Source organism: Erinaceus europaeus, chromosome 13, assembly GCF_950295315.1.
Source record: "Erinaceus europaeus chromosome 13, mEriEur2.1, whole genome shotgun sequence".
NCBI classification, from domain to species: domain Eukaryota; kingdom Metazoa; phylum Chordata; class Mammalia; order Eulipotyphla; family Erinaceidae; genus Erinaceus; species Erinaceus europaeus.
This window is the reverse complement of record NC_080174.1, coordinates 71,336,224-71,352,593: the sequence shown is the minus strand read 5'-3', so window position 1 is coordinate 71,352,593 and position 16,370 is coordinate 71,336,224. Positions and strand designations below refer to the sequence as shown.

The 16,370-nt window shown below is 41.4% G+C and overlaps 2 protein-coding genes across 2 annotated transcripts in view; both read right to left on the bottom strand.

Annotated features, from left to right (window-relative positions):
- SCP2 (sterol carrier protein 2) overlaps nucleotides 1-16,370 on the bottom strand; it is a 342,267-nt gene that overhangs the window by 222,530 nt on the left and 103,367 nt on the right. The window lies entirely within an intron of this gene.
- Nucleotides 1-16,370, bottom strand: part of ZYG11B (zyg-11 family member B, cell cycle regulator) — a 77,458-nt gene that overhangs the window by 40,398 nt on the left and 20,690 nt on the right. Inside the window, exons 2-3 of the mRNA XM_007534469.3 lie at nucleotides 12,086-12,251; nucleotides 5,467-6,221 (exon numbers count right to left, since the gene is read on the bottom strand). Of these exons, the coding sequence (XP_007534531.1) occupies nucleotides 5,467-6,221; nucleotides 12,086-12,251 (921 nt within the window). The remainder of the gene's footprint in view (nucleotides 1-5,466; nucleotides 6,222-12,085; nucleotides 12,252-16,370) is intronic.

Genomic DNA, 16,370 nt, shown 5'->3' with positions numbered 1-16,370 from the left:
GAGCCGGGGGCTCGAAATGGGATCTTTACACGGGTCTCTGCACTTTGTGCCATGTGCACTTAACCCGCTGGCTATCGCCCAACCCCCTGCAAAAGACTTTTGTGCCTGAGGCTCCAAGGTCCCATGTTCAATCCCCAGTAACATCATAAACTGCCAAAACTCAGCAGTCTCTGGTCTCTCTCCTTCTCCGTATCTTTCTCTCTGTAACTCTTGTTAAAATAAAGTGAATAACATATCTAAAAATAAATTTTAAAAAAAATTTAAGAAAAAAGGACAGCATCAGCCACGTCAAATGTCACATAAGATCAAATAAGACTGAGAACTAAAATTGAATTTGGCTTAATTTTAATGGTTCTCATGAACTGGGAATTACATCTTAGTAAGTAAGCTGGAGTGTGGGAAACAAAAACACATAAGTATAATAATCCTACTTACAGAAAGTAAGTTTGGGAAAGAGTTACAAAAGGAAAAAAAAAAGAGGATGGAAAAACAATGATGACAGAGCTGGAAATTCTATGGTAAGAAAACTCTCTATTGGGAGTCAGGCGGTAGCACAGCGGGTTAAGCGCAGGTGGCAGAAAGCACAAGGACCGGAGTAAGGATCTCGGTGGAGCCCCCGGGATCTTTCTCTCCCCCTCTCTGTCTTCCCCTCCTCTCTCCATTTCTCTCTGTCCTATCTAACAACGACGACATCAAAAACAACAACAATGATGAATTAGGAGATTAGGTGGTGGGAATTGTGTGGAGTTGTACCCCTCCTACCCTTTGGTTTTGTTAATTAATCCTTTCTTAAATAAAAAAAAAAAATGAAAAAAAAAAAACAACAACAATAAAAAACAACAAGGGCAACAAAAGGGAAAATAGATAAATATAAGAAAAAATAAAAAAATCAATAAGCCATTTGTTCTTAAGACCACTCACTCAGAGTAATATATAATTCCTTAAAGAATACGGCAGGGGGCCGGGTGATGGCGCACCTGGTTGAGCACACGTTACAAAAAATGTGCCCCCAGTCCCCACCTGCAGGGGGAAAGCATTGCGAGTGGTGAAGCAGGGCTGCAGGTGTCTCCCTCTCTATCACCCACTTCCCTCTCGATTTCTGGCTGTCTCTATCCAATTAAAAAAAAAAAAAAAAAGAATACTGGCAGGGGCCAGTGGTGGCACAGTGGCATAAGCACACATGACACAAAGCACAAGGACCGGCGCAAGAATCCTGGTTCAAGCCCCTGACTCCCCACCTGCAGGGGAGTCACTTCACAGGCGGTGAAGCAGGTCTGCAGGTGTCTATCTTTCTCTCCCCATCTCTGTCTTCCCCTCCCCTCTGGATTTCTCTCTGTTCCATCCAACAGTGACAATGATGGTAACAACACCACTGATGGACAACAAGGGCAACAAAAGGTGAAAAAAAAGCAATGGCTTCCAGGAGCGGTGGATTCGTGGTGCAGGCACCAAGCCCCAGCGATAACCCTGGAGGCAAAATAATAATAATAATAATACTGGAACTTACACTGTCTCTTTCGTTCACTACTGTGATCTAAAAAACTGAGGCATATGAAACAAAAGAAGTCAAGCTAGGGGCCAGGTGGTTCACTCAGTAGAGCACACATGTTCCCATGAGTGAGGGACTCAAGTCCTTTGGTCCTCTCACGCAGGGGGAAAACTTCATGAGTGGAGCAGTACGCAGGTGTCTTTCCTTCTCTGCCTCCCTCTCCTTCTGTTTCTATTGGTCAAAAAGAAAACAGCAAGCCAACCTAACTTTTTTAAAGCATCAAAATATTAAAAGATATTTATTTCAGAGAAATATGTAATCAATTTTGCTAAAGTGGACAATCTAAAAAAAGAAAACATGGCAAAAATCTGTTCTTGTCCCTTAACATGACCGATCATTTTTTTTTAATTTTTAAAAACTTTTTAAAAAATATTTATTCCCTTTTTCTTACCCCTGTTTTATTGTTGTAGTTATTATTGTTGTTGTTGGATAGGACAGAAAGAAATGGAGAGAGGAGGGGAAGACAGAGAAGAGAGAAAGATAGACACCTGAAGACCTGCTTCACCGCAGGTGGGGAGCTGGGAGATCAAACCAGGATTCCCTAAGCCGGTCCTTGCGCTTTGCACCACCTGCGCTTTACCAGCCGCACTACCGCCAGATTCCCTGACTGATCATTTATGTAGCTTTCAGCTTAGCAAATTGAAATCATTCCAAAAATACACAAATAATTCAAAATCAATTTTTGTATATAGTTGGGAAAGTGGCAAAGTTCCAAGTTTGTTATTTAAAACAAAATTACTGCAGCTAGAGGTGGCTAAGTAGTGTGGTTCAAGACTTGTATGCACAAAGTCCAAAGTCTGACCCCAAGTTCAGTTGTAAATTCAATCCCCAGAATGTATATGCCAGAGTGATGCATTATCTACCTACCTACCTACCTATTAAAGAAAAAGACATTTTAAAGATTATTTTAGGGGGCTGGGCGGTAGTGCGGTGGGTTAAGCGCACCAACCATCATAAGATCCCGGTTCGAGCTGGGGGGTAGCCTCACAAGTGATGAAGCAGGTCTGCAGGTGTCTGTTTTCTCCCCCACCCCCATCTCTCTCGATTTCTCTCTGTCCTATCCAACAACAGCAACAATAACAACTAGGGCAACAAAAAATGGGAAAAATGGCCTCCAGGAACAGTGGATTCATAGTGCAGGCACCGAGCCCCAGCAATAACCCTGGAGGCAAAAAAAATTAAAACAATGACAATTTTGGTTGCACATTGCAATAATCTATGGAGTTTTAAAAACCTGCGTCCCCTGATGTGGTTGATTTAATTATTCAAACTTCGCAGGCGATCTTTACTAAAAATGTTCCCCACTCAATGATTTAACAGCTGGGAGAAAAGTTTAACCTTGTCAGATAAAGAAAAGACTATAAAAGCTGGATAAGAGCAAGGCACTGACTCACTTTAATGATGACCTTTTTGGTGAATACCAGGCCACCCCATCATCTGAGGCCCTATTCAGGGAATCCTGGGATCCCAACATAAATATGATGGGCCTAGACCTGTAGGAGATTCCTCTCTTCATCACTACAGGTCACTTACATCAGGAACATCATCATAAGACCTCTTGTGGGCCTCTCCAGGGCTTTGCCCTCATTATAGAGTAGCAGTGGTAGGGACTGCCCCACTTTCTGAAGGGAAGCTGTCATTCTGTCATTCGAGGAAGACTGGTTCTGAAATGAGAGCAGCCTAGAATGTTCCCTGCTGTGACCATAGACTGCGAGCTCAGAGTTTGCACAGGCTCCTGTGCTAAATATAAATACATATGGGCCCTAGGTCAGACCAGTGGGGTAAACAGTTAATGGTATGTATATACTTTCTTCATGTTTGGAAGCTACTCTCTGCTCTAATCCAGCTTTCTAGTCCTATTCGCAACTGTGACACCATCTTCCCAGACAATATTTTTAGCCCACCTGCATGTTAGCTATCAAGCTCAGGCAAACATTACTAAAATAATGAGCCCCTTGGAACATACCTAAAATAAACTTCCTAGCTTCTTCCCATCTGAAGACCCCTAATTTCATCTGCTCTATCCCTACCTTTGGGTTCCTATTGATTAAACAATTTGTCCTCCTTTATATCTTATTGCCTTTCAGCCACCAAGTTGCAGATACTAGCTACTATGGTGCCAACCTGACTTCCCTGAGCAGATGACCTCACCAATATGTCCCAAAGTCTCACCTCATTAGAGAGTTTAGTCTATCCTTAAATATTCAATAAGTGGCGGGGGGGGGGGGGGGGGGGGTAGATAGCATAATGGTTATGCAAATAGATTCTCATGCCTGAGGCTCCTAAGTCCCAGGTTCAGTCCCCCACACCACCATAAGCCAGAGCTGAGCAAGGCTCTGGTGTTTATCTCTGTGTCTTTCTCTGCATCTCTCTCTCTCTCAAAAATAAATAAATAAATAAATAAATATTAAAAAATTCAATAAGTATCCCTAGTTTCTCTCTGTTTTTTAAGTAGCTCATTAGAATCAGAATGTTGTGGTCTGGGAGGTGGCGCAGTGGATAAAGCATTAGACTCTCAAGCATGAGGTCTTGAGTTCAATCCCCGGCAGCACATGTACCAGAGTGATATCTGGTTCTTCCTCTCTTCTATCTTTCTCATCAATCAATAAATAAAATATTTTAAAAAAAGAATCAGAATGTTTAGGGGCCCAGGAAGTTGCAGTGGTCGAATGCAAGACTTACAAACAAGCACAAAGTCCTGAACTTGATCACCAGCATCTCATATGCTAGAGTGATATTCTAGTTCCTTTTCTCTGCCTCTCTCTCATATAACTAAATAAATAAATGTATAGGGAGCCGGTGGCAGCACAGTGGGCTAAGTGCAGGTGGTATAAAGCACAAGGACCGACCTAAGGATCCCGGTTTGAGCCCCCAGATCCCCACCTGCAGGGGAGTCACTTCACAAGCAGTGAAGCAGGTCTGCAGGTGTCTATCTTTCTCTCCCCCTCTGTCTTCCCCTCCTCTCTCCATTTCTCTCTATCCTATCCAACAACGACAACATCATAACAACAACAATAAAACTACACGGGCAACAAAAGGGAATAAGTAAATAAATAAATAAATATTTTTTAAAATGTGGGAGTTGGGCGATAGCGCAGTGGGTTAAGCACATGTGGCACAAAGCGCAAGGAGCAGCATAAGGATCCCAGTTCGAGCCCCCAGCTCCCTACTTGCAGGGGAGTCGCTTCACAGGTGGTGAAGCAAGTCTGCAGGTGTCTATCTTTCTCTCCCCCTCTGTCTTCCCCTCCTTTCTCCATTTCTCTCTATCCTATCTAACAATGACAACAATAATAACTGCAACAACAATGAAAACAACAAGGACAACAAAAGGGAAAATAAATAAAATAAATTAAATTAATTAAAAAATACATGTATAAAGAGTAAAATGGAATGTTTAAGTGGTTCAAAATACCCAAACATATCACTATAATACAATTATAACTTACCCAGGTGTTACTACATAACATACTTTAATTACATACATAATTATTCATCTTCAGATAGTTTTTGTAATACAGGAATTATAGCTATTTTATAAATTAAAAAACTGAAACCAAAAAAATCACAGCTTGCTCTGGTTCATTAAGCAAAGAAGCTAGAATTTTAATTAAGACTCTTACTTTAGGGGTCAGGGAGCTAACAATGATTATTCAAAAGATCTTCATGCCTGAGGCTCCAAGGTGCCAGGTTCATTCCCCAGTATCACCATTAGCCAGAGCTGAGCAGTGCTCTGGTGATAACAAACAAACACACAAAAAAAGAGTCTTATTCTAAAGCAAAGCAAATCCTTTCCCTTACACAATACCTTATTTCATGTACATGTTCTATACATTACCAGACATTCATTTTACTGGAGTCTTCTGTAATTAAAACATTGGTCAGCCTGACAAAAGAATATATATTTTTAAAAATCTAACCTTCAAATGTCCTTCGCCTGTGAGGAATTCAGAGTAACCAGCATCAGTGGCCAGCAACCCTACGAACTGCATACTGGGTCGTTGTTGTATAAAGGCTTCAACTGCTTTATCTGTCACATGTTTTCTCCCAGAAACATCCAGGGAGACAAGGGAGGGTAGAATGTCCTTTTGTTCTAATAACCGAAGAGCTATGTCTGATGTAAACTGTTTATCATCTGAAATATCAAGATGATTCAGATGTTTTAGTTCCCTGACAACATCCAGTATCTGGGTAGTTGTCATTTTTAGACATTTCAAGTGGTGCATGGTTAGAGACTTGAGCCGGTTTTTGCAGGCCAACAGAGCTGTGATGTCTGTGACTGAAGTGTTAGAAATATCCAGGCTCTCTAATCTTGGCAACGACGCAACTTCAGCCAGATCTTCATTATAAAAGAGAACATTGGTGATGCTTAGCGCTCGAATGCCAGAGAGCCGGCTGAAGCACCGCTCGTAAGGATCTTCCAGGGAGAGAGTTAATGAGTTCAGCACTAAGCACTGAAGGTTTTGCTGGATCCACTTGTTACTGCCAAGCCCACTAATGATGTCTGTTATGGTGATGTCAGCATTCACACCTGTGGCATCAAGTTCCACTAGCTTGTGGTGGCAGAAGGCTTTCCGGAAAGCAACGGCAGAGATTTTGGCCTTTCGAATACAAGCTCGCTTTAAGCGCATCTGGTTGCCCCTAAAAATGCCTACAGTTCCATCATTCAATAGACCTGGGGGGGGGGGAATAACACAGAACTGTAACTTCAAAAAAGATTAAAGGATGGCTGAGATTTTCAGCCTATTTTGTTATTTCTGAAGCACTTTCATGTAATAGTATTTAATTGAGGTAAAATTGTTATCTATAATCTACAGATGAGTAATTTTAGAAAAGTAGCTTTCTAAGATCACAGAGCCAGCAAGTAGATATTACTGATATTCACTAACATTTGGCTTTCCCTGGCTTCCTGAACATATGCAGTTACATTTCTAAGCCTACTCTTGGCGTTAGATGGGTCCATGTGCCTAATTCTAGTCGTGGACTAAAGGCTAACAGCACTTAATTTTCTAGGCTATCTTTTCCAAGTATTACAAAAGAGTCTTCAAGTCCTAGATAGCACAGTTAAATAAGAGCGGAGTCACCATTAACTTGGATTGGGGAGTTGATTTGTTACCAGTCCATTTCTAGTGTATCCTTTAAATATCACTGTAACACATCCATTAAATACAGAAAAACCCATGTGGGGGTCCAAGTGGTGGCTCCCTTCATAGAGTGAGCATATTATCATACACAAGGTACCAGATTCAAGTCCCAGGACCCCAGGAAGCTTCAAGAGCAGTCAGCAGTGCTACAGGTGTCTCTTTCTCACTCCCTCTCTATCTTTTCCTTCCTCTCAATTTCTCTCTACCAAAAAGAAAGGGGAGTGAAGGGGAGGAGGGCAGAGCAGGGCAGGTTAGGTCTGGGCAAAAAATGGCTGGCAGGAACACTAGAATTGTCATGAAGGCACTGATCCCCAGATAAGACTGCTGGTGAGAGAGAGAGAGAAGAAAAAGAGACACACCTAGCATATCCATGTCTATAATTCATTATTATTAATTTTAATATTTATTTATTCTCTTTTGTTGCCCTTATTGTTTTATTGTTGTAGTTATTATTGTTATCGTCATTGTTGGATAGAACAGAGAGAAATGGAGAGAGGAGGGGAAGACAGAGGGCGAGAGAAAGACAGACACCTGCAGACCTGCTTCACCGCTTGTGAAGCAAAACTTCCCTTGCAGGTGGGGAGCCAGGGGCTCAAACTAGGATCCTTACTCTGGTCCTTGTTCTTTGCGCCACATGCACTTAACCTGCTGCGCTACCGCCTAACTCCCAGTTCATTAATATTTTTAAACATCTTTATTATCTTTATTTATTGAATAGAGATAGCCAGAAATTAACAAGGAGAGGAAGATAGTGAGGAAGAGAGACACTTCACCACTTGTGAAGCTTTCCCTCTGCAAATGGGGACCAGGAGCTTGAACTCAGGTCCTTGTGTACTGTAACATGTGCACTCAACCAGGTGTGCCACCACCCATCCCCCATTATTATTATTTTTTTATATAGGCCAATTATGTATGCTCTCGATGGCTTTCTCCATCTCTCTCTCTTTTACATATTGCCACCAGGGCTATCACTAGGGCTGGCCAGCACTATGAATTCATCATTCTCAGCAGCCATTTTTTCCCTTTTTCTTTTTATTTTACTTGACAGGACAGAGAGAAATTGAGAGGGGAGAGGAGAGAAAGAGAGAGAGGGAGAGACAAAGACCGACACCTGCAGACCTGCTTCACCACTCAAGTGTCCCCTGCTGCAGGTAGGGAGTGAGGGCTCAAACCCAGCTATAATTCATTATTAAATTACTACCTAGATCTGAAATTTTTATTAAAAGGATCTGAAAGTTATAGCCTCTCCTAGCTTTTTCAGATAGAGAGAAAGAGAGATAGGAGAAAAGGAAAGAGCCCACAGCACTGAGCTTTCCCCATTGTGATAAGGGCCAGACTTAAACAGGGCCTTATGCATGGTGGTGAGCTATGCTGCTAGCCCTAAACCAGTTGTGTTCCTGGTGAGTAAACTGCAGAGTTTGATCCACTGAGTAGTAATTAAATAATCATTGTAAGGCAAACACCATGAAATGCTATAACTACAAATGAAAATGAGATACAGCCCTATGCTCAAGTAATTAAAAAATCTCATGAGAAAAGACTGGGAGATCCTGATGGGAGCTCGCTCACATGGTGAAGAGCAAACTCTTTTGGCTCCCATAAGAGAGCACCATACAAAGAAGCTCCATGGACAGTGGAGTGGTTGGTGCTGTGGTATCTTTCTGTCTCTTGCTCTGTGTTTGGAAAAAGGAAGGAGAGAGAGTCCACCAAGAGCTATGGAACCATGCAGGCATGAGGCCCCTCAAAGCCCTGGGGGGGGGGGGTGTCACTGACTTCTGGGATGGGAGGTTGCTCAGCAGACAGAACACATGCCTCCCTGTGGGCCTGATCCCACACTACCCGGTGGCACTACCTGGGAGAACTATGGATGGCATCAAAAGGAACTCCAAGCATAGTTGGTGTTTCTTCCTCTTCCTCTTCTATGTGTCTGTCTCACCCTCTCATCTTTCCCTCTAGGTATATACAGAAAGAAAACATTGGGCTGAGGAGGGATCAGCACAATGTGTGAGGCCCTTGGTTCATTCCCCAGTAGTACATATAAAAAGTAAAAATATGTGGGCCAGTTGGCGGTACAGCAGATTAAGCTTAGCACACAGTGCAAAGCGCAAAGACCACAGTAAGGATCCCGGTTCAAACCTGACTCCCCACCTGCAGGGGGTTGATTCACAAGCAGTGAAGCAGGTCTGCAGGTGTCTATCTTTCTCCCTCCTCTTTCAATTTCTCTCTGTCCCATCCAACAACAATGAGAGCAATTAACAACAACAACAACAAGGGCAACCAAAACGAAAAAATAGCCTCCAGGAGTGCAGGCACTGAGCCTCAGCGATAACCCTGGAGGCCAAAAAAAAAAAAAAAAAAGTAAAAATATTTGGGGGCTGGCTGGTAGCACACCGGATTGTGCGAAGCTCAAGGACCAGCTTAAGGATTCTAGTTCGAGCCCCTGGCTCCCCACATGCAGGGAGGTCGATTCACAAGCAGTGAAGCAGGTCTACAGGTGTCTACCTTTCTCTTCCCCTCTCTGTCTTCCCCTCCTCTCTCCATTTCTCTCTGTCCTATCCAACAACAGCAGCAACAACAAGAACAACAATGGAAAAAGAAGAAACAAAGATGGCCTCCAGGAGCAATGGATTCACAGTGCAGCCACTGAGCTCCAGAGGCCAAAAAAAAGTAAAAATATTCAACAAATAGTTATAAAATAAAGGTATATCCTTTGCTTCATTTTGGTTGGAACTCGAAGCAATCATCTTAAGCAAGATTAACATGTAAAAAGAGAAGGACAAAAAAAAGATGATCTCACTAATAGTTAGAATTTAAGAACAAGGACAGAAAGGAAAAGCACAAAGTGAAACTTGGACTGGGTGTGGTCTGTTACACCATGGAAGGGGACTCTGGGGAAGAAGCATAAGGGGCATATGAAGAGGTCTTAGGCTGTGGTGCTTGATGGGGAAAAGCACCTAAGTTGGGGCTGAGAGTGTTTTTTGGACAACTGGAAAGATGAGAAACTGTACCCATATGTCAACAACTGTACTATAAACTACTGAGCCCCCAACACAACAAGGAGAAAATGCTACTCAGCTGTAAGAAATGATGACATTTTCTCCTTTTCCATATCTTGACTAGAAATTAAAGGAATCATGTTAAGTGAGAAAGACAAAAATACCAGATGATCTCACGCAGATGAGGTACTTATAAAAGATAAGACAAGGGAAACCGAGCAAAACTTGGTCTGGGTGAAGTGTATTAGAGCAAAGCAAAAGTCTCTGGACTATGAAGAGATGGTAGAGACAGGACAGACATCAAGTACCCAGGACATGATGGTGAAGAGACTTTGCTGCTGATAGGAATGGTGTACAGTCACCTGCCATGGGGAGCTAAACTGAGTTCATGTATCAGTAACTGTGCTACAAGCCATTATCTCCCCCCTAAAATAAGGGGGGGAGGCAAAAACAAACTGGAATAAATTATATGTATTTCAAGAGTTATTTGGCCAAGTTAAAATTTAGGTAATATTTATTCTTTTGATTTACAAGACCAGTTATATGTACAGACACTTAAATATGCTTACATTGAGACAAGAAAGAAATGTTGGCGCTGGAATAATCACCTAAATTTTTGTGCATCTTTGTAAGAAACCTTTAACTTTAACAAAGGGACTATGAACTAGAGCTATTAGTGAAGACCAGGGAGTATAGATGTTTCTCTCTCCTACATTCTTCCAAATTGTCTCAATTTTACCCTCATTTCTCCTACCTCTGCTTAGAGTTCATTATCTCTATGCATGCTTTGCACAAAGAAAATTATACATTTATCACATATATTCAAATACATACATATACGTTTATAAAATATATAATAAAGATATAACAAAAGCATATACCATTATCTGGCATCCAGTAGCAATTATAGAAAGGTTATGTGTCAGGGTATAAAGAACATAGATGTAATCAGGAATCTGGAGATAACTCAGAGGTAAAATACAGGACTTGTAAGCACAAGGTCCCAAGTTCAATCTCTACCTCAGTATATACCATAGTTGAGCAATGTTTCTCTCTCTTTCTCCATATATATGCATATGTTTATGTATATGTATATGCATATGTATATGTACATATACACATACACATACAAATATGTATGTATGGCATTTGAAACAGAAATCTACCATTTATTACCAGTCTAACCCTTAAAAACTTACTTCTCTGAACCTAAGTTCCTCATCTATATATAAATGACATAAGAGGGAGTCTGGCCGTAGCGCAGCGGATTAAGTGCACATGGCACGAAGCGCAAGGACCGACATAAGGATTCCAGTTCCAGTCCCCAGCTCCCCACCTGCAGAGGAGTCACTTCACAGGCGGTGAAGCAGGTCTGCAGGTGTCTTATCTTTCTCTCCCCCTCTCTGTCTTCCCCTCCTCTCTCCATTTCTCTCTGTCCTATCTAGCAAAGACAACAACAATAATAACTACAACAAAAAGGGCAACAAAAGGGAAAATAAATAAATAAATATAAAAATAAAATAATAAAATAAATGACATAAGAATATCTTTAAAGGTCTTTAATAAATTTCAAAAAATATATTAAATGCCTAGACATAACAAAAGGTGATCAATAAATTATAATTTGTATTATTGGCACATTTTTATTCTGCTTTATATAAGAGCTGTGGACAAACCAGATTTATAAATTACTTTCAATAACATATTATTTTTCATCATTTTTACTGAGGAGGTAAAATTTTACAGTGCAGTCAATGATAGGAGTTTATAAATTCTAAAGATAAAAATGTATATTCCTTTCAACTAAAAACTTTAAAGAGAAGTAACAAAAATCTTCAATGTAAAGAATTTAGGGCCAGGAAAACAGTGCAATGTGTTAGGTCACAGTGTGCACAGTCAAAGCCCTAAGGGTCCCAGGTTTAATCCTAGACACTGCCAGAGCTGAATGGAACTGTGGTCTCTCTCTTTCTATGTCTGACTAGTCTTTCTCCTAAAAATAAGTAGATAAAAAAAATCATTGACTTATTTTCAGTCTTTATGAAAATAGAATTACTAAATTAGCTATAGTTCCCTCAAAAGGTCAAAAGCAGAAAATAATGTTTCCATAACAGTATTAGATTCTCCCACTATCAAATGATGATATAAAGCATTTTCTATAAGACTTCTAAATGGCTGTTGTCCTTTTTAAATATTTTTTTTGTTCAGATGAGAAATGACAAATGCTTATTCCAAATTACACGGTAAGCAGCAGGACAGGCAAAAGTAAATGAATCCTTTTGCTGGAATCATGCTCACCTCACTTTTCTGCTATTTCTAGGAAATAATTAAATGGTGACAGAAGCATTTCAAAATGCACTGCAGTAAGCAGCACATAATTTTTTTCTCCTCTGTTTATTTACCATGAAAAGCCATGGTCTGAAGCAGTCGATCAGCCACCTCCTGTGGGAAGACTCCAGGTTCCTGCAGACACAATGTTCCATCTTGCCTTGCTGAGCAGAACTTCTCAAGGTTAGTGGTCAGGAAATTCAAGCAGATATCAAGTAAGGAATAGGGAGATGCTTCCTCCTTGAAATGCAGGGAGAAACATAAATGAAATAAAAGTCAGTAAGGTAGTTAAGTCTCCCTAAAACTAAAGAATGAAACAATCAGGGGGACAGGCAATGGCACACTTGAGTTAAGCACACCTAGTAGTACTAAGTACAAGAACTCACACAAGGATCCCAGTTTGAGCCCCCGGCTCTCCACCTGTAGGAGGGACACTTCACAAGTGGTGAAGCAGGTATCTATCTTTCTCTTGCCCTAACTCCGGGTCCCCTCTCTCAATCTGTTTCCTATCCAATAAAAATGTCTGCCAGAAGCAGTGCATTCTGAGCCCCAGTGATAACCCTGGAGGCAAAAAAAAAAAAAAAAAAAAGAGTGAAACAATCATTTATACAAGTGTTTACTATTAACTATATGTCATACATTGAGCTGGGCAGTGGAGATATAAAGTATGACTCTTGTCCACAAAAAGCAAAAGAGAAACATTTAAACAAATGTTTACATCAAACCTATGAATTATAATAACATGTTGGATAGTATGTAAACACACAGCAGGATACCCTAGGCAATCAAGGATGGCCAAGGAAGGACCTCACAGCCAACAGATCAATCTTAAAATATTACCCATGTCAATGTAACCAATGTCACCATGCCACCTTTTGCAGCCACTGCCTTTCTGCTGATTCAGATCATATCCAGAGGTGGCAAACCTGAGACATCAACCTTCCAGCTCCAGTAATTTGGTGAGACTTTTCTTTTTTTTTAAGTCTTTTTTTTAAATATTTATTTTTTTATTTATTCCCTTTTGTTGCCCTTGTTGTTTTTTATTGTTGTAGTTATTATTATTGTTGTTGTCATTGTTGGATAGGACAGAGAGAAATGGAGAGAGGAGGGGAAGACAGAGAGGGGGAGAGAAAGATAGACACCTGCAGACCTGCTTCACCGCCTGTGAAGCGACTCCCCTGCAGGTGGGGAGTCGGGGTTTGAACCGGTATCCTTATGCCAGTCCTTGTGCTTTGCGCCACCTGCGCTTAACCCGCTGCGCTACAGCCCGACTCCCGAGACTTTTCTTAACACATGGGACTACCCAATTCCATTTCAGATAGCACACTCTCCAACAAAGCTACAGACCCTAAATACAGGGTAGAGCCTAAGGGACTAGATCTAACACGTATGCACGTATCCATAAGTTAGGGGCAACTCTATACCTCAAAGTAAAAGTGGGTTTTTTATATTTACTTATTCCCTTTGTGTTTTATTGTTGTGACTATTATTGTTGTTATTGTTGTCATTGTTGTTGGATAGGGCAGAGAGAAATGGAGAGAGGAGGGAAAGATAGAGGGGGGAGAGAAAGACACCTCAGACCTGCTTTACCGCTTGTGAAGCGACTCCCCTACAGGTGGCGAGCTGGGGGCTCCAACCGGGATCTTTACTCCGGTCTTGCACTTTGCGCCATATGCACTTAACCCGCTGCGCTACCGCCCAACTCCCGTAAAAGTGTTTTAATAGTCCTCTATAATTAGATTTAGACATAGTAAACGCAGCATCAATGTAGTTCAATGGCCTAAAGAAGGCACCATAAATTTCCGAATCAAATATTTATAACTTAGGCCTAGACACCCTCCCCTCCTACCTCCTAACCTCACATCTCTCAATCACTCTGTCTATTCAACTAATTACACAAAATAAAGTAAGATATATCTCCTAATCTCTTCTAACGGCATCAGCATTATTGAACTCAGGACCTCATGCTTGAGGGTCCAATACTTAATCCACTGCGCCACCTCCTGGACTTCTACAGACATGCAAACTTGCAAGTCAATCAGAGCATCACTCTGGCACATAAAACCTATGCTCCGCTGATCCTCCTCCCCAGGTATCTTGGAAGCTGGGGACTTGACAGTGATTATGTTGAATGTATAAATCCATTTAATAAATATTGCCTTTTGATTCATGAATACAGATGCCCTTCTACTTATTTAGGTCTTCTTTTTGTCACTGTCATCATCACCCAGGCTTTACTACTCCAAGACAATTTTTTTCAGGTAGAAAGAGGGAGCAGGGGGCAGATAGCATAATGGTTATGCAAAGAGACTCTCACGCCTGAGGCTCCAGGTTTAATCCCCCCGTACTACCATAAACAAGAGCTAATCAGTGCTCTGGTTAAAAAAGAGACACACATAGATAGATAGATAGATAGATAGATAGATAGATAGATATGAAGATATCACTGCACTAAAGCTTTCTCCAGGGCAGGGCTTGAACCTGGGTTGTGTGCATGATGAAGCAGGAGGCCCAAGAGGTGATGCAAGAGATAGAATACAGGACTTAAAAGATGAGGTTCCAGGGAGTCGGCAGTAGCGCAGCGGGTTAAGCGCTTGTGGTGTAAAGTGCAAGGATCTGCCTAAGGATCCCAGTGCGAGCCCCAGCTCCCCACCTGCAAGGGAGTCACTTCACAGGTGGTGAAGCAGGTCTGCAGGTGTCTTTCTCTCCCTGTCTTCCCCTCCTCTCTCCATTTTGCTCCATCCTATCCAACAATGACAACATCAATAATAACTACAATAATGACTACAACAATAAAAACAACATGGGCAATGAAAGGGAATAATTTTTTTTAAAAAAAAAGATGAGGTTCCATCCACGTTTGACCCTGGCACCACATACACCAGAGTGATGTTTTTGTTCTACCTTGCTCTTGTTAACAAATGTTAACAAAGAAAAGAAAGATGCTCAACTATATTAGTCATCAGGGGACTGCAACTCAAAATCACAATGAAATACTACCTCCTACCCACCAGCATGGTGATAATCAAAAAGTCTGAAACCGTACAATTAACAATAGCTAGTACACACTGAATGACAACTGTGCAGTGTCAAGTACTAATCTAGGTACTTTATATATACTTGCAATTTTCAATGTTCAAAACAACTTGGCTTTAAAGTAGGTAAATTGAGGTTCAGGAAGATTAATTTTTATAACCTTTGTTATAAAGGTAAAAAAAAAAACTGCCCATAGATAACAACAGGAATAAAAATTACAACAGCTATCTTCATGAAGTTCACCTATCTGGTGTAGATCTTTTTTTAAATATTTCATTTTTTTATTAATGGAAAAAGATAGGAGAGAGGAAGAACCAGACCTCCCCAGCACTGCTTCACCATGGTGAAGCTTTCGCCGCAGGTGCCCCAATGTAGTGGTGGGGGTCTGAATGCAGGTCCTCAGGCATCATAAAGCTTGAGTTCTGGATTCGACTTCCGGAGGCGGAGCTACGAGCAGCAGATCGCTTTCTCTCCTCTCCTCTCTCTCCCGGATCAACTAGGAAGACCAAAGGAGACCACCCGGACCGAAACAAGACAGGACTAGAATGACCACAGAAACCCAGTAAATCACCCGTGAGTACAAACACGCGTGGCTGGTGACAGAGAGGAGAGAGGGACCTAAGGAGAGATTAAGTGACTGCTAACAGTTCAACAGTTTGTCAGTGGAGACACCACCTTCAGTCTGCTCCACCAACAAGGGGACAGCTGAAGGGAGGAAAGGACTCCCCAGAGACTCACCAAGTGCAACTCTGAGTCTCCATTGCTACTACCCTCAGAATCTGGAGCAGCAACAGGGAGGGACACCAGGGTACAGAGATCTAACCGGGAAACTCAGAAGACCTATGCCTCGGTGGCATAGCTGAGGGGCTGTGAAAGTCTCTTTGCATAACCACTGGATTATCTCTGCCACACCCTGCTTTATCTCTTGGTCAGGAGTCAGTGATTAAGCTAAGAAGCCTATTGATAGTTTAAAAGCCCTCAGGCTCCCATAGCCTACAGGGGGAAAAAAAAAAGGCTTTTACAACACTGAACTCCAACTCAGGGATTGAAAAAACTGTTAACTTATTTAAAATGGTTAAAACAACAAGAAAAAATATTGGAGACTCGAACCAGGACAAGAGTCCAGCTAAAAGTCCTCCAGAGGGTGAAGCACAAAACAACGAGTTCAACATCCAAACATTAGCTAAGGAAATAATAACAGGAGTGAGTAAAGAATTTGAAAAAATTGTAATCAGAAATGCAGGAACAACAAATGAGAATATGGAAGAAAATTCTAATAATCTCATGGTTATTAGAGAGCTGAAAGCTGAAATCTCTGAGCTA